Source organism: Rhinatrema bivittatum, chromosome 3, assembly GCF_901001135.1.
Source record: "Rhinatrema bivittatum chromosome 3, aRhiBiv1.1, whole genome shotgun sequence".
Lineage (NCBI taxonomy): Eukaryota > Metazoa > Chordata > Amphibia > Gymnophiona > Rhinatrematidae > Rhinatrema > Rhinatrema bivittatum.
In genome coordinates this window covers 248,198,129-248,225,055 of record NC_042617.1, presented here as the reverse complement: position 1 = coordinate 248,225,055, position 26,927 = coordinate 248,198,129, and the positions used below count along the sequence as shown (strand labels likewise).

Genomic DNA, 26,927 nt, shown 5'->3' with positions numbered 1-26,927 from the left:
TTTTTCCCCAAAACAATAAGCCCATGGTTCCAAACTTTTTATATTTTTAATAACCTTATATACTAGCATTCTGTCTAGTTATTACCAATTTTTATGTAAAGTTTAAAAATTCCATTTTATTTTGATTATTTTATTTTTGGTTTTAAATCTGTGAACCGTTTTTGATAAAATTTCTTTTTTAAAAAACGGTATATAAATACTTTTTAAATAAAAATAAAAAAATAAATATTCAAAAACTGAAGATACCACTGGAATGTACCCTCACAGCAGGACGCTGACACCCTCTTTCCTCATTGAGGGTATGGAGGGCAGGTCTTCCCTAACCTGCCCAGGCCCAGACCCAGGGCTACCCATTCTCTGGGCCCAGGAGCTGAACAGGCTCCAGTAAGGCTCCTACAACTTAAATGGTTACATTCCTAAAAATGTACCTAGAGGGGGAAAATCCAGACCAGCCAGTGAGTGGACTGGAAAGGAAAAAAACTCCTCAGTGGCTCCTCTGACTGGACCCGCAAGAATAAAAACTAAGCTCCTCTCTACCTGCGAAGTCTTTACCAAATTCAAAAGATGGCTTCCCGAGCTATAGCAAGGGCACGGTTATATAGTATTACCAGGGGGACGGCCATTCCAGACCCCGCAGACGGAGGGGCTGTAGACACTGAAAACCCAGGACTTTAAGCTTATTTAATTGATTCTAGAGCGTGGGTTTGAGGCATAAATCTACCAGTAAAAGGAACAGTGAATAATTGTTTGTAATAGGGGTGCAGTCATTTGGTCACAGAGAAGGGAGGATTTTATTACTTTTCCCTGTCTACCATGAGAGAATACAGCCCCCGACTCCGAGCCAGGTCCACTACAGCTATCTGCTCGACCGTTTGTAATTTTTTTGAAGCCACAGAGACAAATGTCAGGCTCTGAAACCCAGAATCACACACTTGTTTTATGTACCCTAGTGTGGGATTACATGTAGTACTAATTTTCTGCACTGGTCTCTCTTCTCTCAGGAAACCTGTTATTTATGGCAATTGTGGTGACCCTCTTGGGATGACACTTTTTATGCTGGATCAAAGTGTACAAATCCGTCTGGGTGGGAGAGACCCTGCCACCATCATGTCTTGACTGGTTAACAAATGTGTGGTTAACTATTTATCAAGTCATACCATGAGTTGACCACTGGATGGCATTTTAGGGAAATGAATCATGATGTAAATTGTTCAGTAAAGGCCGGATTTTAAAACCCCAGCACGCGTAAATCCTGGGATTTACGCGTGCTGGGGTTTTAAAATCCGTGGCCAGGTCTTACGCACACCGGGCCAATTTTCAAATGTGCCTGGCCACACGTGTAAATCCCGGGATGCGTGTAAGTGCCGGGGTCTTAAAAGGGGGCGGTCCGGGGGGGGGGGGGGGGTGGCTAGAGGCGCCTGGTACAACGGCCATTTGCCGCTGTGCTGGGGGATTGTGCGCCGGCAGAATGCCGGTGCACGCAACTTGCTCCTGCTCCTTTGCAGGAGCAAAAGGTGAGTTTAAAAAATGGGGGAGGGGGGGGCTAGGATAGGGGAAGGGGAAGGGAGGTTAAAGTAGGGGGTTGGGCAGGGCCGCCATCAGGAATTTTGAGGCCCCATACAGCAAGCAGACAGCGACGGCCCGCGCGCTTTGCCGGCGCATACTGTCTGACGCGGCGGTGACGTCACAGCCGCGTCAGACAGTGAACGCTGGCAGGACAGAGCGCGCGGACGAGTCTCTGTCTGCGGTGCTCTGTAAATCAATGCTATGCGTGTCTAAAAGACACGCATAGCATTGATTCTCTCCCTTCTCTGGGGCCCGCACCCAGGGCCGGCTCCAGGTTTCAGTAGGCCCCTGGGCGACAGACTGTCGGAGAGAGCCTCAGTGGGCCTCTTTGCCATGAACTAATACATCCCCCAAGCGCACCTGCCGCCTGGCGGCTGCGGCGGGCCCCCATATGTGGCAGTAGATCCTGGGGCCCCATACTGCAGGCCCAAGAATACTGCCCTGATGGCGGCCCTGGGGTTGGGAAGTTCCCTCCCAGTCTACTCCTTAATTGGAGCGGACTGGGAGGGAACTGAGGAAGGCCATGATGCGTTGCCGCGTGAATTTGCTAAATTATACCCCCCTTGCATGCGCTGATCTGGAATTTTATAACAGGTGTGCATGCCGGGTAGCGTGCGCGCATTTTTTGAAAATCTACCCCTTAGCTTTTAGGGGAAAAGAGCATATGTTCCCTTATTTGGGACATTATTCAAACTAGTTATCTTGCAGGAGTGTTCAGGATGTTAGCAGATTTTGTGGCAGCAGTGCGGGAGCTTCAGCAGCACATGCCTGCACTCTTCTGCACATCATGTGATCCCCCGATTCATTTTTTCTTTAGTAGATGACAGTGCTACTAGTTAAGGTTAAGTAGTGCGTTATCCAGTCACACAAGTCCGCATCACTTTAAACCTGCTCTGAAGCAGGTCTAATGTTATCTGGCTAACCTAGCCGGATATACCCAATTTTCATAGGTTAACCAGGTAACTCATTTCCTCTCCGGCATGCCCCTGAAATGCCCATTTTTTATCCGACTAAATTCTAACCAGGTAACTATAGCCAGATAAGGTCTAAATTATAGCCAGATAAGTGGCTGAATATGCCACATTTGCCATTTAGACGGATAATTTGTGAGTTATCCGTGTAAATGGCTTTTGAATATTGACCTCCGTATTATTTGAACTTTCTGAATAATTTTGTTTCTAGTAGCCCCAGATATAAAGCATTACAGTAGTCAATTTGTACCATTACTGATGCATAAACCACTGCTTTTAGAGCTCCTATCTCCAGAATAACAAAACAGTTGTTTTACCAATTTCAACTTCAAATGGGCATTTTATACCACCAGTGCAATTTGTGCTGCCAAATTCAAAGAAGACTCCAGCTTGACACCCAAAGAGGTACATTTTTAAGACCTGTGCGCAGGCGCACATCTGCACACATTTGCTGGCTCGTGCACATGGACGGGGCGATTTTATAACATATGCGCATATTCGTGCGCGTTTTAAAATCGGCTATTCGCGCTTACACGTGTGCATGATTTCATAGCGACGCACGCGTGTGCACACAAATGCTATTTCTACCGCGTAAGTGGCTTTGGGGGGGGGGGGGGATTTTAGTAGACATGCGCACTGTTTTCCCAGTTCGTTCCCAGTTCGCCCCAGTAAAGGAGAGGAGTTCCTAAACCCTCTCGCTAACTTGCCTCCCTTTTATCCTATTAGCCCCCATCCTAAAACCCCATTGCCTAGCCTAGTTTTTTTTTTATTTCACAACTTCCACGCCATCCATCGCAGAAGTAAAGTTACGTGGCGGGGGACCCCAGCGCGCTCTTGTGTGCGTAAATACTTACGCGCAGATTTCATGGTAAAGACCCAGCCTGTTCATGCCCTGCCCCCTTTTTCTAAAAAAATATTTTGTATGCATACCGGGAAATCTGCACGTACTCATTTTGTTTTAAAAAATCCGCGCAGTGCACGCCGGGCCGAGTCACGCGCATGTCTCCTGGCTTTGGCCCGCGTGGGGCATCTCAAATCGACCAGAATGATTTGTCTTCTGAAACTGGGGATGATGGATGGCAGGCAGACTCATGGATCTGTGAACCCCACCCCTAAAATTTCAGCTGTGGTGGAACTTCAAACAAATCTGCTACCAGTAAGTCACACTGCCACCAAGCTTAAGCATTTATTCAGTTGAGCAACTGGCCTAGTTAGGATCTTTTCCCAATGGTACTATTACCTGAATATCATCTGCACATGTATGGGTAAAAAATCTAAATGACCGAATGAGCTTACCCAGGGGATGTAAATAAATATTAAAAAGCAAAGGAGACAATGGGGATTGCTGCGGAATGGCACAGCTTACTTCTCTAGGCAGTCAGCCAGTTCCATCAGCAAATACCGATTGCACCGCATCCTTCAAAAAACGATGAAATCCAATCAACAACAGTTCCCTCCAACTCCACTAGATGACAGCGAGTTAACAAAGGAGCGTGATCCACAAGAAAGTACGCAGGTTATTCAACAACATGCATACTTTTAACCGAGGACCAAAGAAGCATTCCTAGAAGTGGACAGAGGGCAGAGATCAGAACTGCATGTAGTTTTATTAATTCAAAACTATGGAGCAGATTTTCAAAAGGTTACACGTGTAAATGGGCTTATGCACGCCGGGCCTATTTTCAAAAGGCCCGGCGACACGCGTGTAAGTCCCGGAGCTTACAAAAAGAGGCGGGACGGTCCAGAGTGGGGTCAGAGGCTCCCGGCACAGCAGCCATTTGCCGCTGTGCTGGGGATCGCACGCTGGCCGACTGCCCGCGTGCGCAAATTACTTCAGCCCCAGGGCTGAAGTAAGTTTTGCAACAAAAGAAAAAAGAAGAAAAAGGTAGGGGGGAAAGGGCGGGGGAGGAAGGGGAAGGGAAGGTGAGGTGGGGGGGTAGGGAAGTTCCCTCCGAGGCTGCTCCAATTTCAGAGCGGCCTGGGAGGGAATGGGGGAAGTCAGCGCGCGCCGTTCCCCGATTTTATTACATGCGTGCACATGTTGTAAAATCGGGCGTAAATGTCTGCGTGCTGGGTAGCGCGCGCACATGTATGCCAGCGCGCAGGTTTGAAAATTCACCCCTATGTGCTTTGTTTTGCGCAGAAAAAATAGAGAAATCGGTACAAATCTCTGGGGGTACTTTTTCGTTAGGCAATAATGAATACAAAACTACCCATTCATGTTGTGTTTATTACTGCTGCAAACCCCGTGGGTTAAAATTACCTCCAGGGGATTATTGGTCCCCACGCTCACCCCCACTGCCAATAACCTAGAATGCATAGTGTCAGCCCAAATTGGAAAGTCTAGCTACAATTTTGGTCTCTGGATTGTATGTCAACTTCTCAAAGGAGGAGGAGAAAAAGGGACAATCTTATAATGAACTCAACAATTATTGCCTATAGTAAGGCGTAGAGCTGACGTGTCTCTTCCATATTCACACAACGCGTTGGCATAAGAGCCGAAACTTTGAATTTCCACACGCTCCTGACTCATAATATTTTTAAAGATTTAGCAGATGTCTTTTCATTGGTAGCTCACGGCAAGTTACAATAAGACTACTTTGCCAAAAGAGCTTGCTATCTAAGGGGCCTATTTATTTACTACAGGTTTTCTGGCATTGTGTGTCTATGGGAAAACTGCTTAGTATGTAGGGCCATACGTTTGTTTGTACCCGATGCAACGGAGGGCAAAGCGACTTGCCCAAGGTGACAAAGAGTGTCAGTGGGAGAAGCAGGATTTGAACTCTGCTGCTCTAACCCAGTGCCGTAGCTAACCTATGGCCAATATGGCCATGGCTATAGGTGCCACTGTTGGAAGGGTGTTGGCTGCAGTGCCCTTGCTGGCAGACCTTTAGTTTAGACGGTTGCGAGCTGCTCCGAGTCTTATTGCGGCAGGAACTGCACCGGAATGAAGCGGTGAAGGCACGGAAGAATGGGAGAAAGTCTGCATACGGTCTCCTACCAGGCCCCTCCTCCCACCACCAGGAAGGGGTGGGGCCACTGCGTAGTCTGGAAGCAGGGCAAATGCAGACTCCCTCCCATCCTTGTGTGCCTTCATCACTTCATTCTGGTTCAGTTCCTGCCTCAGTTAGACCCAGAGCAGCTTCTAATTGCTTAAATGAAAGGATTGCTGGCAGGAGAGAGAACGCGGCGGGGGGGGGGGGGGGGGGGGGGGCCTGGACCATGGGAAAGAAGAAAATCAGAAGGCCAATCTGATCCCACGCTGGGTCCCTTCCCGCCACAGAGGAGTGCTGGATCAGCCAGGGGAAGGAGGAGGACCCAGGCCCTGAAGGGATGCTGAGTAGAGAGATGTGAAGGCGTGCAGAGGAGGGCAATGCTAAGAAGGGGGAGGGGTGGTGATAATTGCCTGGGAGGGAGTGGAGATGAATGATCGGAAAAGGGGGAGGGTGGAGGAGAGATATAGGGAAGTGGGGTGAGAGAAAAGAGAGATGCTGGAAATGGTGAGGGGAAACAAATGCTGGGAAAGGGGAGAAGAGGGGAGATATGTAGGGGGAGGAGAAAGATTGAGAGGGAGAGATGCTGCAGGGGTAGAGAAAAGGAGGGAAATGCTGGGAGAGGAAGAAAGAGAAAGATGCTGGAAGGAGAGGGGGAGTGAGAGAAAGGAAATGTTGGGGAGGGATGGGTGGTTTAAACAATGAGGGGGAGGTGGAGAGGGGGAAATGAGGGGAGAACTGAAGGGTCAAAGAGAGGGAGGAGAGGTGAAATCCATCAGTGGATAGAGAGAAAGATAAAAAAAAGCAGAGCAGAGAGAAATGAAGCAAAATGAGATGAAAAGGGAACGATCAATGTCAGACAAACGTAGGGGAGGAAGTGAAGAAGACTGGGAGCGAGAAGAAATAGAAAATGGACACTGGAAAAGGAATTAGAGGAGGATAACAAGAGGAAAACAGAAAAAAGAGAGACCAGGACCAACACGTTTAGAAAAATAAAATGAGCAGACAACAAAGGTAGAATAAAACATTTCATTTTCATTTTAGTGATTGGAATAAGTCAGCTTTGGGAATCAATCTGCATCTCTTAATATTTGTGCTCTGCTTGATGCAGGAGAAAATGCATTTCTATGTGTATTTCTCCAGCACTGCACTGCATGCTTCTTGGGGTTCCCATTTCAGTTTTTATATGAACATTTAACATTTGTGATCCCATATTCTCTATTTGATTAGAGTGCATATAACCATGGTGAAGGATTCTGCTAGTGTGTAGTCTCTATGAAAGTATCTACTACAGTACAGCTTGTGTTTTCCCTTTAGGAGGTGTATTGGTGTAATATTTGTATAGATATGTATTTGTATAGAGGTGTATTGGTGTATATTTGTATAGAGGTGTATTGGTGTATATTTGTATAGATAAATATTGGTGTAATATTTGTATAGATAATGTTGTTGCTGTTTGAGTTCTAGGAGTTAGTTCTGTTTTTGGAATAATAGGTTTGCTAGATATATGCTGGACACAATATTCTAGGAGAGATCTCACCAGTGATCTGTACAGTGACATGATTACTTCCTTCTTTCTGCAGGTTATGCCTTGCCCTATGCATCTCATCATCTCTCTGGGCCTAGCCATTGCCTTGTCACAGCTGTTACAAGCCTTAACAGAAGGCTTGGAAATGGCCTGCACAGAGCACCAGCTGCTACTATCCTTAAAGGATTTGGGGATGACCTACATGGAGTGGCAACTGCTATTACCCTTAACAGAGGGCTTGGGGGTAGCCTGCATGGAGCAGCAGCTGCTGTTACCCTTAAGGGGAACCTGCATGGAGCGGCAGCTGCTACTAAAAAAAACAACTTCTTGCTGGGCAGACTGGATGGACCATTTTGGTCTTTATCTGCCATCATCCACTATGTTACAAATACTGTATCACTTTCAGTTTTGGGGGAGGGGGCTCTGGAAGGCAATGATCATGTGTTTGAGGGGGGGGGAGCAATTATTGGTTGTAGAGAGAGGGGCACTGAGTGGGGTGACTGGGGGGAGGAGAAGGGGATGTTGGTTTTGGCTGGGGAATGCAATGTGAGATGTTTATCATGGTGGTCAGGGAAGGGGAGCAGCAGGAGGGGATGTGTGGGGGAAGAGGAGACAGAGGAAGTGCAGTTTTTCATTTGGCATTTGATTTCAAATTGCCTAGCTACAGCTCTGCTCTAACCACTAGAGCTACTCCTCCATTTTGCTGTGCTAACATGAGCTATTGCTTTTGTATGAAGAGTGGTCAAATCTCACGTTAATAATTTCTATTGGTCAATGTTTTTAGCTCTTTTGAAAGGAAACAAGTTTAATATGTATGACACTTTAAAAATAAAAAAAAAAGCCAGACCTACAGTTTCTTGGTTCTGTTTTCATGGCTGAGAGCTGATTATGTGTTAATTTGTCATGGAGGGATTTTAAGTAGGCCAGATATGTTGATTGAACATATTATAGTTTTGTTTTGAGATTTCAGACCAAAAGTAGGATGCGTGACCCCTCACCAGAGGGTGCACCGTGGGTTGCTATGAGGTATATTTTATTTCACCAGTGAAAAACTGCCCTGATGATTCATCGGTGACAAAGTCTGAAGGATGGAAGGTTTTCCTTCTAAATAGGAAACTGTAGTTCATAGCAGCAGGCTTTGCAGTTCTGTCTGTCCCCCAGTCGACCTTCCCTGTTCTGCAATCTCTCTCCACCCCTACCACAGTCTCTCTTCTGCTCTTCTATTGTTCTTAACTCTCTTCACCTTCTCTTGAATTTCATCTTTCTGTCTCTGATCACCCAGCATTTCCCCCTTTTCTCTGTCCTCACTGCCCCCTTTCCATCCTTCTGTTTTTCCCAGCATTGTGTACCAAGAGCTGGGATTCTTTTTTTTCCGCTTTGTACTTGTCCACAATAAATTTTATCTGCCATTTAGTCGTCCAGTTCCCCGGTCTAGCAAGGTCCTTTTGCAGTTCCTCACGGTCTCTACTTGTGTTTTAATGACTTTGAATATTTGTGTGTCACCTGCAAATCTGACCACTTCACTTGTTGCTCCCTTTTCAAAATTGTTAAAGAACAATAGTCTCCCCAAGATTCATCACTGTTCACTAGGGATGTGCATTTCTTTTTAAATGAAATGAAAACCACTATGAAACAGCCATGTTTAATTTAAAAAAAAAATAAAACTCTGTCCCCTCTGAAACATTAAAATTGCCCCTCCAGGCCTTCCCCATGAGCCCCCTAACAGGCCCCAGGGGTATCTTATCCCTTGCCAAATTGAAAAGGGGAAAAACGATCTCCCAGCTGCTCCTGTCTCATCAGTTTCTTGCTCTAAATGACACCAGCCAGCCATGAGGCAGACACCATTTTGTTGTATGAGAGAGAAGGGGCTTATGGGAAAGACCGGTGGGGGGGGGGGGGGGGGGGGGGGGTGTGTGTGTTAATTTTAATATTTTGTTCAAAAAAGATGAAAAGATTTTCCCGGAACGTCCGTGCATCCACGTCTCTCTGTTATAAAGCTGACTATTTGGTCCTACTCTCTGTTTCTGAATAAGGCATGACCTTCATTTGCTAAATCCATGCTGGCTCTTCCACATTAAGCTATGTTTATTTATATGAGAAGTAATTTTGCTCGACAATAGTTTCCACCATTTTATCTGGGTAGGCCAACCTGAGGGGGAGAGGTGGTGGTGGTGGTGGTGGGGGGGGGGGGGGGGGGGGGGGGGGGGGGAGGGTGTGAAAGAAGCAAACTGGGGCGAATACCTTGGGTCCTGCACTTTTGGGGGCCCTGTGCAGCCACAGTAGCCTCATCCCCAGTGTCATATCATGAGGCTGCGCCTCTCTTCCACCCTACCCAGGGCCACCATCACCTCTTCCTCCTTTCGTATCCCATACTCCACTATAGGAAAGGAGGTGATAAGCATTCCCTTCCTCTGCTCAGTTACCAGGAGAGCAGGTTTGGTGTATCCAGCATGTCTAGCCTGCTCCTGCTAGTTCCTTTCCTTCCCAACAAGATAAACAGCTGATCTGACTGACGGGAAAGAGAGAAGATGCGGCAGCAGCAAGAGCAGCTAGAGGCATCAGAGTGCTGGCCCTGCTCTCCTGTTTACTGGGCCACAGAGGGGTAAAGGAGGTGAGGGGGGGGGGGGGGGCCTTGCCCTCTCCCTCACCTCCTTCACTAAGTATTCATATACATTATATTGTGGTGGGCCTCTCCCACACCATCCTCTGTATAAAGTTAATCATCTCATCTCTGCTCTCCCCTCTTTACTTCCAACCCCCAGTTTTTGCGCCCCTGTTATAATGTAACTTTTTTGCTTCTTCAATCTGTCTCTTGTTAATTGTTACGGTTACCCACTTGTTCGATGTAAACCAATTTGATTTGTATCAAGAAAGTCGGTATATAAAAGCCTTAAATAAATAAGTAAGTAAGTAAGTAAGTAAGTAAGTATCCAAAAGGATTTTATGTGTATGTGGAGGGGAGGGGGATATTGTGGAGAAGAGTCTGAGATTGAGAGACAGGCTGGCCTGGGCAGCAGTGGGAAGGCATGTCAAAGAATCAACGCAACCACTCCGGACATCATTTATGGCAGGCCAGCAGGTACCACAGGTATGGAAAGTGCCTCCCCCTCAAATCTACGGTGGAGGGGACAGGGACCTTAATCTTCCTCCCTTTCCCCATGCCCATCTCTTCAATCTGCTGGTGGGGAAGCCTCATTGTGGCTAATTCACCCCAGGCCCCGCCTGTCTTTAATATCAGCCCTGCAGGAGACTATGGAGGCCACAGCAACATTTGGAAAGGTAATTAAGATGTTAGAGAATGATGGTATGCAGAGCATCCTGGCATCATCTGCAAAGGGGTAGGGGAAGAGAACTGCAGTGCAGAACATAGTAAGGCCACTGAAGTGGTGGTGCTGGGAGCTGCAGGAGTGTGGGAGGGGGGGGGGGGGGGAAGAGATATAGGGTTAGGGGAAAAAGTATGTTACACCATAGCCAGAAGGTGGAAGGGAACAAGACAGGGGCTGTGAGAGAGGGGAATAGAGGAAAGGTGAAAGTGGAAAAGAGAGGAGGGATGAAAAAGAGAGAGTGGGGAAAGTAAAGACAATGACATACAAAGGGGGTCATGGTTGAGAATGGATAAAAGAGGGGGAAGACTAGTTAATGAGTGATAACAGAAGGAATAGGAGGGATAGTACAGGTTAAGAGAGGGAAGAGATGGGTTGGGCAAGGGGGTGAGAGAAGGAGATGGAAAGCTTGAATGTAGGCAAGATGTGAAGAGAGGAAAATTAAAGACTAGAAAGGACAATGAGGCAAGAGATAGAGAGATGAAATATGAGAAAATGGGGGGATGGTGAGGAGGGAAAGGTAAAGAGACAGGGATAATAGAGCATGAGAGGGGTGACCGTAGGGAGAAAGGAGGGCTTGAAATGGCACGAGTGTGAAAGGGAGGTGATTGGGAAGACAAGGAAGCTAGATAACTAGAGATTGATGAAAGAAGCAACTAAGTGAGAGGGAGATGCAGAGATGAGAGGGAGCAATGGAGGGGGGAGTTGGGGGGAGGTGAAGAGTAGGCACATGGAGACTGGATGGGGGTGACATCTAGCTATGAATCGCCAGAGACATAGAAGAGAAACAAATGAAATGAAAAGTGAAAGATCAATGTCAATCACAGATGTAGGGGAGGAAGTAAGCAAGACAGGAGAAGAGAGAGGAAATGTAAAAGGAAAGGATAAATACTTACTGAGCATAAGGATAAACATGGCTTCATAGAGAAGAGCCACCATCGATTTAGCAAAATGGAAGTTGTACCTTACTAATTTATTAGAATTATTTGATGGAATAAATAACCATGCAGATAAAGATAAGCCAGTCCATATAATGCATCTGAATTTTATGAAGGCATTTGATAAAGTCTCTGATGACAAACTCCTGAAGAATTAGTCAGGGGATAAGAGGCAATGTCCTATTCTGGATTGGTAGCTGGTTAAAGTCAATTGACATTCAGAAAAAAACTGAAAACTTGGCTATTTCAACAAGCCTTCCCTTAATCTGGGACCTCCACAGCTACAGGCACACTCCAAGGCCCTCTAATCTTTGCACCCCCTTTACCGCTATTGTAAATATTATTAATATGGTTAATGAAAATACAGTATTGATTAGGGATGTGAATCGTTTTTCAACGATTAAAATTATTGTCCGATAATTTTAAAATAGTCTTAAATCGTTAAAGAACACAATACAATAGGAATTCTAACGATTTATCGTTAAAAAAAATCTTTTTTGGTTCGTGCGCACTAACCGGGAGTTAGTGCGCACGAACCAAAAATGATACAAATTGACACTTTTCAGGTCAGTTTAGGAATGAATATGTATTCCTATTGGCTGGCTGCCCTCTTATTTATTGATGTTACCAAGGTTCACACTGAGGTGATGGTTGGGGGGATGGGAAATGGAAACGGTTGGTAGCTTGACAAAAAAAGTAATGTGATCAGTCAATGTGACTAGAACTTGTGCCCTTGTGATCTTCCTGCATGCAGTGCCGTATCCCTGATACTGGGAGTGTTGTGATCTTCCTGCATGCAGTGCCCTATCCCTAAAACCAGGAGTGTTGTGATCTTCCTGCATGCAGTGCCCTATCCCTAAAACCAGGAGTGTTGTGATCTTCCTGCACGCAGTGCCCTAACCCTGATACCGGGAGTGTTGTGATCTTCCTGCACGCAGTGCCCTATCCCTAAAACCAGGAGTGTTGTGATCTTCCTGCACACAGTGCCCTAACCCTGATACCGGGAGTGTTGTGATCTTCCTGCACGCAGTGCCCTATCCCTGATTCCGGGGGTGTTGTGATCTTCCTGCACTGAGCAGGGATACGGCACTGCATGCAGGAAGATCACAACACCCCTGGTATCAGGGTTAGGGCACTGTGTGCAGGAAGATCACAACACTCCCAGTATCAGGGATATGGCACTGTGTGCAGGAAGATCACAACACCCCTGGTATTAGGGATAGGGCGCTGTGTGCAGGAAGATCACAACACTCCTGGTATTAGGGATAGGGCACTGCATGCAGGAAGATCACAAAACCCCTGGTATCAGGGCTAGGGCACAAGTTCTAGTCACATTGACTGATCACATTACTTTTTTTGTCAAGCTACCAACTGTTTCCATTTCCCATCCCCCATATATTGTCAGTGGGAACCTTGGTAACATGAATAAAAATGAGGGCAGCTAATAGGAATACATACTCATTCCTAAACTGACCTTAACTGACCTGAAAAGTGTCAAATTGTATCATTTTCTGTTAGTTCGCACTAACTCCCGTTAGTGCGCACTAATCGGAAAAACCGATTTTTTAACTAAAAAATCGTGCCAAACACGATTTTCTTCTCCTGCCAGACGATTTCGATCGTTAAGATGATCGGGCACACGATTCACATCCCTAGTATTGATATTGTTTAGTTCAGAGTTTCCTCTGCCACTGGCTCCTTATTCCCAGTTTAACTACCCCTGTTTTATTGTAACTTTCACTATCTTCTTGGTTATGTTAACTTTATTTCCCCTTGTTCCATATAAACTGATATGATATGATCTGTATCATGAATATCGGTATAGAAAAGCACTAAAGAAAGAAAGAAAGAACGAACAGGAAACAAAGTAATAATTTGATAATTTTTGGAATTTTAGTACACCTTTCAAGATGGTGAACAAAGCATCTTACAGCATTACTAGAATTCAGGTACAATAAGTCCCTCAAAGGAGCTTACATTCTAAGATTATTTGGTCCATTGCTCTATCCCTTAGGACTAGATGGTCATTTTTCCAATGGAAAGTGGAAAGCTCCAGGGATCTATACTGCACTGTCACATCTCGTTTTGTCTAGCCCCTTTTCCTTCCTCAATCATCCCCTATCTGTTCAGTCTTACCTCGCCATCTCTATTCTTCCTCACTCCCATCCTTACTCCTCTTTAAGACTTGGATGCAGTTTTAGTGACAGGAGCTTGGCCATAGTAACTTGTCTCCACAGTACACATGCCTCCATTCTACACTAGAAACACATGCCATGGAAAAGAGGCATGAAGACCAGCATGGGAACAGTCCATAATAGGTTCCAGTGCATGCAGTGGACCAGCATCAGGATGATCCCTGATGGCATTCCTGACAACTGCTCCAGCAGTGTATCTTTAGTAGCTGACAGGATGGGCTTCGACACCTGCACGATCAATGGAGTTCCTCTCTCCGATAACTTGTAGGATGAGCTCTGGCACCTGCACCAGCAGTGGTGTCTGGTAGGATTGGCACTACCAGTTGCACCAACATTTCTCCTCTTCTGGCTTAGAGAGTTACCAACTGTATGGATTTTCTCCCAACCGTACTTAAGGGCTAGGAGTAAAATTCTAGAAAATGACACTCACAACTATCCAGGTAGCAGAAGACACTTCTCGCCATGCAAGCCCTGCACAGAGCCAGCCTGTCCTAACCACTCCTAAATTAATCATGTTGAACCATAGTAGTAGCAGCCTACCTTTTTATTGACCTCTGCTCACAGGCTGCCTACCCAAAGGGGCATCAGTGCCCAAGCTCATGAGCTTTGAGACACCCACATCCATAGGCCTCCTCTCAGTACTGGTCACTGTCCTCATACCCCGTCATTGGTGTGTCTAATCAGACTCATCAGTTCTGTACCTTCATGTATCTGGAGCTAGTCCTGCCTACTCCCACTCTGTCCTCTGGGAATAAGCAGGACCTGGACCTGCTGCCATTTGGAGCTTTGTCAGGACAGCAGCCGGCCAAATTCAACTTGATGAGGACTGCAGCAGCATGCATTGCCATCTTTCTGGCAGGTAGAAAGTGGACTGGAGTTTGCACTGTCTCCCCCCCCCCCCCCCCACACACACATACACTTTCTTTTCAATCTTCACCCCATCCTCTAAGGTGCCTGTGGACTCACATCAAACCCTTCTACCGTGTACCTCCTCACACTGTCACAAGCCTCCACCTTTCCCTGGCTCCTTGTACAGACAGAAGTTGATGCAACTCCCACCTCCCAGCCTTGTACAGGGTGGCCCATGGAAAAGTAGCCCGCCTCCAATACCAGTGCCACGCAGGCGGGCTACTTTTCCATGGGCCACTCTGTAAAAGGAAGCTGAGGAATCGGATGGATGAATGAGGCACAGTGTGCCCCTTCTTCCCCAACTATTTGATCATGCGGACCTCCTCTCATGGCAGCTCACAGTGCAGAACAGAAGCCGTTGCAGGAGCCAAGAGATGGAGGCCAGCAGAGAACTCCACTGAGGTTGTGAGGCTGACACTGGTTACCCTGCCATAACCTGGCTGCAGAGAGAGTGAAGCAGCATTGGGCTCTTAATCCACTCCACTACCCTACACCCCTGACACTGTGTGCTCAGAGGGAGCAGGCTCAGCTTTCTGTCCCCCCCTCTCCCCACAACCCAATCACTCCCCCTAAGGAACTTAGGCCAGAGAGGCTCATTTAGCTCCCACCTCCTGGTCATGTGAGTGCTGGTATGTGTGTAAACTTGAGGTGTCTGAATGTGGCAAGAAGGGTGGAAACCCTTTGAACCACAGGTTGGTGAAGTATGCTGCTTATACACTGTACACATTTCATATATATATGCAACACATACACACATTTATAGGAAATCTATGAAACCTCACATTTACAGTATCTAGAGTAGAAGCCACCATACTGTCACATACATAAAACAAATCTCAGATAACCGCCATTTATTACTATTCAGTGTTTTCCACACATCTTATGTATTACATTCTAAATGCCTGATCAAAGATTCCATATCGTACAGTTTACAACAAATAATATATAAGCTCATTAAAAAAATGGTATCCAGATTAAAACTGTGCCACGGTTTTCTGCACAACCCTAAAATAAACTTCTTCCAGCTGCCTTCTCATGGGCTTACAGGAGCACATACAGACTCACTACAGTGCTCAAATAAATAGCTTGATTCAAACATGGGCAGCATGCAACATGAAGCAGCTTGGACTACAAGTTCGGGGAAATAACATATCTTTCCCTCTCTTTATAATGCCTCCTCCCTTCTCAGCATGCCTGGACAACACATGGACTCCTTAAAGGAGGTTTCCTTCCAGACTTACCGTCAGTGCTGCATTTGGGGCAGCAGCGGTGTGTGCTGCGGTAGTAAGAAGTGTCCGTTCCTTCCTCCAAGAAGACCCAGTCAGCTCTAATGCCTCACCATATACAGTGCTGCAGCCTAAACCACAGTTTTAGGGCCCCTTAAGATATTTTTAATTAGCTTTCTTGGTCCAGATTTTGGCTTGGGGCCTATGTCAGTCCATCTTTATTTTGGCAAGGTACATTCAGAAGATCATATCTGTTACCCTACGAACCAAAACGTGTGCTAAGGAGGAGGTCAAAAAACGTAAACTAGGGGTTCTTTGCCACTGTGTAGTTTGCAAAGGACACTTTAACCTTAATGTCCAGCATCATCACCTCAAACCAAAACATACCTCCAGACGATGATCTATGCATATATCAACCAGTTCAATGTAAGAGCAAAACATAACTCAGAGCAAATTGCCAACTTGCACAGTGTACATGTACAGGCATGACATTGCAACATGACGTGCACAGCCTGACATTCTGATGCGCTACAGAAAGTTTATAGTACAGATTATTTTCTGAAGCAACATTGCACCTTTCCCATTCTAAGTTTATACACCTCCAAAGTGAGCGACGACGTGCATGAATTCCATTCATTTGATAAAAGCTCTTAAGCCCCAAACATTCAGGGCCTCATAAGTTCTAGTCTCACTGCGATTCTTCAAAATTCGTTTGCAGGCTTGGAAGGGCACGCAAAGTATAGTGCACGTGGGGATTCCTCAGGGGATTAATCTCAGATCCTCTCTCTCTTTTAGAAAGCCACATCATTCTTCTCAGGAATATCTTGGTTTGTTTTTTTTTTTTTAAAGCTGGTACTCTCTATGTTCTTGTACACCGTAGCAGGTGAGCCACACCCGGGGAAAAACAAAAATACATGGACAAGAGCGCATCAAGTTTCCGGTGAGAGAAGAGCTTCCTCCCCCACAAGCACTCTGAAAGAAAATTAAACAGTAAACAGTTTTAAAGTGATATCGACCAAGGAGAGCACAAGCTCCACCATGAACCAGATCTTTAAGAATCAGTTTCAACGCATGATGGTGGCGTCAGCATCTCGGATGCCTTGGCATCCCCTTCACTGCAGTCCTGGGGATCTCGCTGCTGATAGATATCCTGGAAGAGCATAGTATTTGTGTCCTTCCACTCCCTGTATTTCTTGGCTGTCAGCTTACGGTCCTCCAGTAACAGGTTAATTATGGCCAGATCATGTTCCTTGCACTGTTTGACAAAAGACAAGTAATACTCTGTTACTTTTCCTGACCAAAAGCCTGACTACAATCCATGATGCTCTTATTCAATATACAGCTTTTCTATTGTAGCATCTTTTTCATCAGAGCGTACAGTGCACTGGATATTGCATTAGCTGGTTAAATCTGAAAAACTCAACCTGGCTCCATTTTAGTCCAGCTAAATTTGTGCATAAAACAAATTTGTGTTTGAACAGATTTTAACTGGATGGGGAGGGAAAGTTTTAACTGGTTAGATTTATGCACTTACAAGCTGATTGTATTAGCATTAACCTTTTGAAAATCAACCCCTTATTCTCCAGTTCAAAGATGAATATCAGGATTAAGTTCTGTTATCATTCTGGGACACTGGCTGAAGGGTAAATCCTTTTAAATTCCCAGATCAGAGCTTCCGAAGCCTGTTCTGGTGATCCCACAACCAGTCAAAGGTTTCAGGATATCCATAATGAATATCCATGAGATAAATCTGCATACATTGGAGACCAGGCATATGCAAATATTTCTCATGCATATTCACTGTGGATATCCTGAAAACCCAACTGGCTGTGGAGTGCCAAGGACAGGTTTAGAAAGCCATGTTCCAGGCATTACTGAATATTCAAAATTATTGTGATTAGAACCAATAGGAACTGCCAATAAGTTTGCGGCTTTCACCTTGTATGGCAAACTGCAGTCTTGGAGGTCCTCAAACCAGTCTGGTTTCAAAATATCCCTAATGCAGGATTTATTTGCATACAATAGAGGCAGTGCATGCAAATATATCTCATAAATATTCATTAGGGATATCTTGAAAGCCAGACTGCTTTGTGGCCCTCCTCAACTGCAGTTTAACACCCTTATTTTATGTGGTCAGGAAGGATAGTTTTACTTAGAAAACCTAATTGGCTGAAGTTCTATTGGTTTTCTTTGTCTCCCTTCTGACACCTACAAGCAGATACGCCCAGATGTGGGTAGTTTTAAAGAAACTAACTCAATGGACGGATGTGTTTTTTTCAAACTTGGATATATAGCTGCTCAATCTGTGCCTTAGAAGGTCTAATTCAAGGGTCTGTGGTTTGCAAGGGCAGGGAATAGACTGTGCAAGGCAGAGGGGCATCTTCCTTCTCGAAGAAAAGTGTAAGAGGTAAAACGATGGAGAGGTAAGAGTTAAAGGAAACTTGTAGAAAGTGAAAAAAAAAGAGAAAGGGGAGAACAGCAGCTTCCTCCCAATACTGGATCACTAAGGCACCCTGCCCCGCCCCCCTCCAAGGGGGATCATCATCTTAGGGTTTTGGGGACTTCAACAAATTTGTCCTTTAACTATGTCAAGACTCTTCAGTTTTCTTTTATGCAAACTCCCATTTTGAAAAGAAACTTTTCCTACAGCTGCCTTCAGCAAGTTACTTATTGATTCAGCAAGAAAACCAGTCAACAGCCTCCAAAGGACATGAGCTAGCGTCTAGTGAGCTACCCAGACAAGACAGAAGACCTGAATTTAATTCCTGGCTCATGCAGTCCTTGGGCTTCTAGCACTTTAAGAGTGGGCAGTTTCTTGTTGGTCTTAGTTCCCACCTCCACCCCAAGCACATTGTTTGATGTAAAGACTGTCATCTCAATTAAGAGAGTGATTCTTGTGAAGAAAAAAATCCATTAGGGATTTCGATAAAACAAGGGCCCTATAACCTTCTCCTATATATCAATTAACTACTGATTCCTTGCTGGTTACTGACAAAGTATACCAGATAAATTTAAGGGACTTTACATTTTATTTATGTAAGGTTGCTAAGGAAGTACAGCTGCTTAATCTAATGTAGACAGAAGTCCAGCAGTGAGATGGGGGCTAGCTAGTGTTTTGAACTGAGTGCCACGCATATAATTATCTACCAGTTGGTGAGCGGTAGTATGTGTGCCCCCAGTGCAAAGAGCTCCTGGCTGTCAGAGAATGAGTTCAATGAGTGGCAGAGCTGAGGGAGACATATATAGATACCACCTTTAGGGACATAGTAAAGCAGTCCCACTTCCAGACTGGTGCCCCCTGTGCTGCCTTTGAAGAGTAAATTGCCTGAAAGGACAGTATCACCCTGGAGTGGAAGAAGACAATCCTGTAGGACCTGCCTCCCAGGTGATGATGCAGTAGCCTCTCACAGAGAGGATATACAGTTGTGAAAAGTTTACATACTCCTAGTAGAATTTGTAAGATGTGTAGCATTTTAATAAAACACGAGTGACCAGACAAAATGCATGCCTTATTTTTAATGTGTTTCAGATTAAACTATTATGCATTTCAGAATGGCATAATCATTAAACAAACCATAGCAATAAAGGAAATATAGTCCTGTTTAAAAATGTACATACCCTGGAATGTTTGGGCTGATAATATACACTCGTTGACAAACAGATTGAGATAGCAATGAAGGGTAGGTATCCACACCTGTGCCTTGTTTGATTGTAACTAGTATCTGTGTATAAATAGTCAATGAGTTTCTTAGCTTTTTGTATTTCATCCAGGCCTGCATAGACTTTGGTTGTTACTGAAGCATGGGGAAAGTAAAAGAACTATCAAAGGATCTGCAACCAAAAGTAGTTCAACTTTATAAATCAGGAAAAGGATATATAACGATATCCAAACATTTGAAAATGCCAGTCAGTACTCTTCAAATTCTGATCAAGAAGTGGAAAATTATGGGTTCTGTTAATACCAAGTCACAGTAGCGTAGACCAAGAAAGATTTCAGACAACTGCCAGGAAAATTTGTTGGAATGCAAAGAAAAACCTACAAGCACCTTCTACTAAAATATAGGCTTCTCTGAAACAAAGTGGTGCAGGTGTTTCAGCTGCATAATAAAGGAGATACTTGAACAAAAATGGGCTGCATATTAGAGTTGCCAGAAAAAAAAAAACATGGCTGCATCAAAGCCACAAAACAGCCCACTTACAATATGCTAAACAGCACCTAGAGAAGCCTCAAAACTTCTGCAGAAAATAATTTGGAGTGATGAGACAAAACTTGAACTTTGTCATAACCATAAATGCTATGTTTGGAGAAGAGTCAACAAGGCCTATGAAGAGAACCACACCATCCCTACCGTGAAGCATGGAGGTGGATCTCTGCTGCTCTGGGGGTTTGTGAGCTACAGCGGCACAGGGAATTTACTCAAAACTGATGGCAGGATGAATGCAACATCTTATCAGAAGATACTGGAGGAGAATTTGCATTCATCAGCTAGGAAGCTGTAAATGGGATGCACTTGGACTTTCCAACTTGACAATGATCTGAAATATAAGGCCAAGTCAACTCTTCAGTGGCTGCAGCAGAAAAAAAGTGAAGATTCTAGAGTGGCAATCACAGTCTCCTGACCGCACCCCATCACTGAGCCACTTTGGGAAGAACTCAAAATATGCAGTTCATGCTGGACAACCAAAGAATTCACAGGATCTGGAGGCTTTTTGCCAAGAGGAATGAGCAGCTTTACCACATGAGAAGATAAAGGGCCCCATTCACAACTATCACAAAAAACTGCAAGTCATTATTGATGCAAAAGGGAGCAATACACAATATTGAGAACTAAATGTATGCAAACTTTTAATCAGGACCATTTTATTGCTATGGCTTGTTTAATGATTGTTAAACTATTATGCATCCGGAATAGCACAGACATGTGTTTTGTCTCATCACTCATGTTTTCTTAAAATGCTCTATATATCTTACAAGTTCTGCCAGTGGTATGTAAACTTATGAGCACAACTGTGACTCCAGGGGAATGTGCCCAGGTGCCAAAGGATGGCCATTGTAGTTGGGGAGTCAATCATTAGGAATGTAGTTAGTTGGGTGGCGAGTGGGCATGAGGATTGCTTGGTAACATGATAACTGGGAGAAAATGAGTGAGGTGGAACAACAGTGGGCCAAACTAAAAGGAACAATTACAAAGGCAACAAATCTACATGTTAGAAAAGTAAACAAAAGAAAGAGAAATAAGAAACCTATATGGTTTTCAAAGGAGGTAGTGAATAAAATAAAAGCAAAAAGAACAGCAATCAGTAAATATAAAGGATCCCAAAGAGGAACACAGGGAAGAATATCTGGTGAAACTGAAGGAAACTAAGAAAGTAATCAGGAAAGCAAAAAGTCAGGCAGAAGAAAGGATTGCCAAAGAGGTAAAGTGAGGTAACAAAACATTTTACAGATACATCAGAGAAAGGGGAAAGGTCCAAAGTGCTATAATGAAACTGAAAGGTGAAAAAGATCAACTTGTGGAGAGAGACAATGAAATGGCGGAAATATTAAACAAATACTTCAGTTCAGTGTTCACTAAAGACGACTCTGGAGAAGGACCATTGCTAGATAAGAAGACAGTGGATGAGGGTGGCATAAACAAAACTCTGTTTTATAGAAGAGAATGCATGGGAAGAGCTAGGAAAACTGAAACTGTTCAAAGCCATGGGTCCTGATGAGATTCATCCCAGGATACTGAAGGAGCTCAGAGATGTGCTGTTCAATAGATCCCTGGAAATGGGAATGGTGCCGAGTGATTGGAGAAGAGCGGTGGTGGTCCCACTTCACAAGAGTTGGAGCAGAGAAGAGGCTGGAAACTACAGACCGGTTAGCCTCACCTCGGTGGTGGGAAAATTTAATAGAGACTCTGCTGAAGGAAAGAATAGTGAACTATCTACATTCAGGAGGCTTGCTGGACCCGAGGCAGCATGGATTCACCAGGGGAAGGTCCTGTCAGACGAATCTGATTGATTTTTTTGATTGGGTGACAAAAGAATTGGATTGAGGAAGAGCGCTCAATGTCATTTATTTGGATTTCAGCAAAGCTTTTGATATGGTCCTGCATAGGAGGCTTGTGAATAAAATGTGAAGCTTGGGAGGGAGCGCCAAGGTGGTGGCGTGGATTACAAACTGGTTGAAATTTAGAAGGGCAGTATGTGATGGTAAATGGAACCTACTCTGAAGAGAGAACGGTGTTAAGCGGAGTGCTGTAAGGATTGCTGTTGAGACCAGTCCTGTTCAATATCTTTGTGAGAGACATTGTGGAAGGCATAGAAGGTAAAGTTTGTCTTTGTGATACTAAAGATCTGCAACAGAGTGGACATGCTGGAAGGAGTGGAGAGAATGAGAAGTGATTTAAAGAAGCTTGAACAGTGGTCAAATATATGGCAGCTGGGATTCAATGCCAAGTTATGCAGAGTCATGCATTTGGGGTGTGGTAATCCAAAATAGTTGTATGTGATGGGTGGTGAAGGGCTGCTGTGCACAGAGCAAGAGAGGGTCCTTGGGGTGATAGTGTCTAGTGATCTGAAGACAACGAAGCAGTGTGACAAGGCAATAGCTAAAGCCAGAAGAATGCTGGGCTGCATAGAGAGGAATAACCAGTAAGAAAAAGAAGGCGATAATCCCCTTGTACAGGTCCTTGGTGAGGCCTCACCTGGAGTATTGTGTTCAGTTCTGGAGACCATATCTCAAAAGGGACAGAGGATGGAGGCTGTCCAAAGAAGGGTGACAAAAGTGGTGGTGGGGAGGGGGCTCCATCAAATGACTTATGAGAGGTTGAAGGACCTAAATATGTATACCTTGGAGGAGAGGAGGTGCAGGGGAGATATGATACAGACCTTCAGATACCTGAAACGTCTTAATGATGCACAATCAACAAACCTTCTCCACTGGAAAGAAATTAGTAGAATTAGGGGGGGGGTCACGAAATAAAACTCTAGGGAAGAAGACTCAAAACCAACATCAGGAAATATTTCTTCACGGAGAGGTGGTGAATGCCTGGAATGCCCTTCTGGAAGAGGTGGCGAAGACAAAACAGTAGGGATGTGAATCGTATGCCCGATCATTTTAATCATTTTAATGATCGGGTTCGGCTGGGGCGGGGGGGGGGGGAAATCTGATCATTAGAGATGTGAATTGGGATCGGTTCCGATTCCAATTCACATCACTAATTTTTTTTAGTGAGTCCCGCGCCGATAAAAAAAAACCCCACCCCGACCCTTTAAAATTACCCCCTTAGCCTCCCCCACTCTCCCGACCCCCCCCCAAAACTTTTTACACATACCTGGTGGTCCAGGGGGGCCGCGGGGAGCGATCTCCCGTTCCCAGGCCATCAGCTGCGCTAAAAAAAATGGCGCCAATGGCCCTTTACCCTTACCATGTGACAGGGTATCCGTGCCATTGGCCGGTCCCTGTCACATGGTAGGAGCACTGGATGCCACCGCCATCTTTAAACCTTTTAAAATTACCACCAGGTAATTTTAAAAGGTTTTGGGGGGGGGGGGGGGTCGGGAGGGTGGGGGAGGCTAAGGGGGTCGGTTTAAAGGGTCGAGTGTTTTGTTTTTTTTAATCGGGTCGTTGGCGCCATTTATATTAGTGGCAGCCAAAATGGCGCCGATGGCCCGAGAGCGGGAGATCGCGCCGGGACCCCACCCCACTGGACCACCAGGTAATTTAACATTTTTGGGGGGTTCGGGATTGGTTTTAAAGGGTCGGGGTGGGTTTAGGGGTTGTTTTGGTGTGCCGGTTTTCCCGCCCTCCCCCCAAATAATTCCCGTGCCCGATTTAACGATTTTTGATGATAAATCGGGGGAATTTGTATTGTATCGCGCACTCTAATGATTTTTGATGATTTAAAAATTATCTGACGATTTTTTTAAATAGTCAAAAAACGATTCACATCCCTAAAAAACAGTGAAAGATTTCAAAGGGGCATGGGATAAACACTGTGGATCCCTAAGGACTAAAGGATGGAAATGAAGAAGGAGGTCCATGGGGGGTAAGTTGCTGGTGTGGTGGTTGCTACCCTTAACCAATAGGCTTTCATGCTGTTGATGCAATTGCTCTCTGCTCCAATATTACTATTTGCTTTAATGGCAGGGGGAAAAAAGGGGGGGGAGGGGGAAATTGGATTCAGACAGCAACCAACGAGGATACTAAATTTTAAGGTCTGGGAAAACAAGTAGGAGTGGCAGTAACTTGCTGATGCAGCCTGATAATTTTGATGTTACCACAAGCTTGCTGGGCAGTTTGGTTCTTTTCAGACGTCATTTCTATGTTTCTATGTAACTTGCCTGCCTAGTACAAAGGTGACTGACCTCACATGCCACCTAAACATGCTGAGAGGAAATGGCTCTCATGGTACAAATGTGCACCAACAGAGGAAAGTGTAAGAAGGAGGTTCTGGAAGCCAAATTTGGGCTTTTATGTAGAAAGAGGACATTCAGACCCTCCAGGGTAGCATCCTTGGATCTGCTCCCTCTTCCTCATGCAGGGTTCCAGAGGCAGGCACAGCTCAGACATCTCAGGGCATGGGATGAGGCAATGATCTAAGGAAGAGGGATTTAGATTTATTAGGAAATGGGCAACATTTTGGGAAAGGAGGAGCCTATTCTGAAAGGAAATCAGAGTGGAACCGGGCTGCTGGCATTAACTTTAAAAAGGAGAAAGAGCAGCTTTTAAACTAGATTATAGGGCAAAGCTGACAGTCACTCGCTATATTCAAAAGAGATACTGGTATAACAGGCAAGTTAGAATAGAGAGGCTGTGATAAGGGCAGAAGTAGCCTAAAGTACATTTAAATAAAGAGCATACAAAGATAAATCATTCCAAAACTGCCCATTTCAATTGCTATGCAGGTTAATACAATTAAAAAAAAAAACAACACACTTTGAATTGTTGGTATGTGAATGCCAGAAGCCTAAAAAAATAAGATTGGAGCATTGGAATATAAGGCACTGAACAAAGAGGTAGAAATAATAAGCATCTCAGAGACCTGGTGGAAGGAGGATAACCAATGGGACACTAATTCTAGGATATAAATTATATTGAAATGATAGACCAGGTCAAATTAGTAGAGGAGTGGCGCTATTTGTTAAAGATGGCATAGAATCAAACAGGATAAAAGTCCTTCAAGAAACTAAATACACTGTGGAATCTTTAGGGATAGAAATTCCATGTGTAATGGGGAAGAGTTTAGTGGTGGGAGGGGTCTACCATCAGTATTTCACTCATTCTAGCCTGATGAATAGAAATTAGAAAACTAACATATTAGGCTCACACAATCATAATGGGAGATTTCAATTACCCCAATATTGAAGAGTAAATGTCTCATCAGGACATGCTCTGGATAAGTTTCTTGATGCCATAAAAATGACTGCTTCAAGGAGCAGCTGGTAATGGAACTGACCATAACGGGGACTACTCTAGCTCTAATCTCACCGCAAGGCAGGATCTAATGCAAGAGGTAATGGAGGCAGTGGGGCCTCTTGGCAATAGTGATCATAATGCAAGCAAATTTAATATAATCACTAAAGGGAGAACGTTGGCATAAGCATTCAATTTTAAAAAAGGGAGATTTTGCTAAAATGCTGAAATTAGAAAAATAAATTAAAGGAGCGATTGGAAAGGTTAAACATTTGTATATGGCACACTATTTTAGAAGCCCAGACTAGATGTATTCCATACATTAAAAAGAGATAAAGAAACAACCAAATGATTGACAACATGGTTAAATGATAAAGTAGGCCAAAAGAGAATTTGAAAGCAACTTGCCAGAGGGGCAAAAACTCAAAACAAAAACATCAAGTTTATTCAAAGCAAGGAAGTTGGCTGGATCAATAGATAACTAAGGGGTTAAAGGGGTGCACAGGGAAGACAAGGCCATATCAAAAATACTAAAATTCTTTGCTTCAGTCTTTACTCAGAAAGGTGTTAGGGAGATATCTATACCAGTAACATTCTTTGCGGGTGATGATTTAGAGGAACTGAATCAAATCATGGTGAACTAGGTTGATATAAAAGAGAAAATTGAAAAACAAGAGTAATGAATCACCAGATTTCTGAAAGAAATAAAAAATGAAATTGCAGACATTTCTCATTCAAATCACTTTGCAGGGTCACAAATGTACACTCATTTTTAAAAAGGGCTCCAGAGAGGATCCCAGAAACTACAGACCAGTGAGTCTAACATCTGTACTGGGAAAAGTGATAGAAGCTATTCTGAAAAACTAAATTATTGATTATAATGAATGAAAACGAATTAAACAATCCACAAACTGAAATTTGTGGAAAAAAAAGTTCCCGAAAATGAACTGAAAACGAGTTTTTTTCTCCTGCACATCCCTATTAGTCAGCAACACTGATAAACAGATGACCTAAATACAATTCCCAGATCACAATGGATATGGATTTTAGATTTAAATTACTTGACTTTCTAAACCCATGCTCAAATGAGTTATATTCAGGTACAGTATTTCTCTGCTCCAGAGGGCTTAAAAATATAACAGGGTTATTTATCAAATCACGTTAGGGCTCTAATGCCCGCAATAATGCCATAACGCCCACAATAAATAACACATCGGGAGAGGCGTATGCAAATTTTAAATTTTTTCCAGAATGGGAGGAGTTTTGGTGGAGTTAGGGCAGAGCAAATTAAAATGAGGGGTGCTTAGCATTGCGTGCAATACTGTAATGCACATTACCACGGATTGTAACGCCAGAAATAACTACACCTTTTTTTCCTGGCGTTATACCGTGCAATGAGACCGAAATGAGATTTGTGCTAAAAATTGCAAATCCCATTTCAAGCAGGAGAGGGGGAGGAGGAAGGGAGGGAAGGGGAGGGAGCGAGAGCGAGCCTCTGGGGGATGTACACATATTAGACAACTTTTTATATCACTGTAGGAAGGGCAACCAGTAACTCAGGGTGAGGTTTTGGTGGTGGCCTGGGTTTTTGGGGGCAATTTTACATGCACAGAGGTACGAACAGTACAGTACACATCAGTAAAGATTTGCTGTGATTTGGAGTGAGGAAAGATGAGATTTCTACAATGTACTCTCGACTTAGTTTGATGCATTCTCTACCTAGTTGTTATCAAGCTAAGTCGAGAGTACAGTGGTATAAATAGTTTACTTATATGACAGCCTTCTAAAGAGTCTCTCTCTCTCACTCTGAGCAGCTGCCATTACCCATATTCTGTGACCAATCATAAGAATGAACAGAAAGTAGTACATCCTGAT

General features: G+C 44.3%; 2 protein-coding genes across 6 annotated transcripts in view; one reads left to right on the top strand and one right to left on the bottom strand.

The window, feature by feature from the left end:
• The window catches only part of GPATCH11 (G-patch domain containing 11), a 1,168,394-nt gene that overhangs the window by 394,810 nt on the left and 746,657 nt on the right, over nucleotides 1-26,927 (top strand). The window lies entirely within an intron of this gene.
• The window catches only part of IPCEF1 (interaction protein for cytohesin exchange factors 1), a 308,348-nt gene continuing 296,680 nt past the window's right edge, over nucleotides 15,260-26,927 (bottom strand). For all 5 annotated transcript variants that reach the window (XM_029594417.1, XM_029594415.1, XM_029594416.1 and 2 more), the window contains one exon: nucleotides 15,260-16,904. In XM_029594417.1, coding sequence (XP_029450277.1) covers nucleotides 16,701-16,904 — 204 coding nt within the window. In that variant the 3' untranslated portion in view covers nucleotides 15,260-16,700. The remainder of the gene's footprint in view (nucleotides 16,905-26,927) is intronic.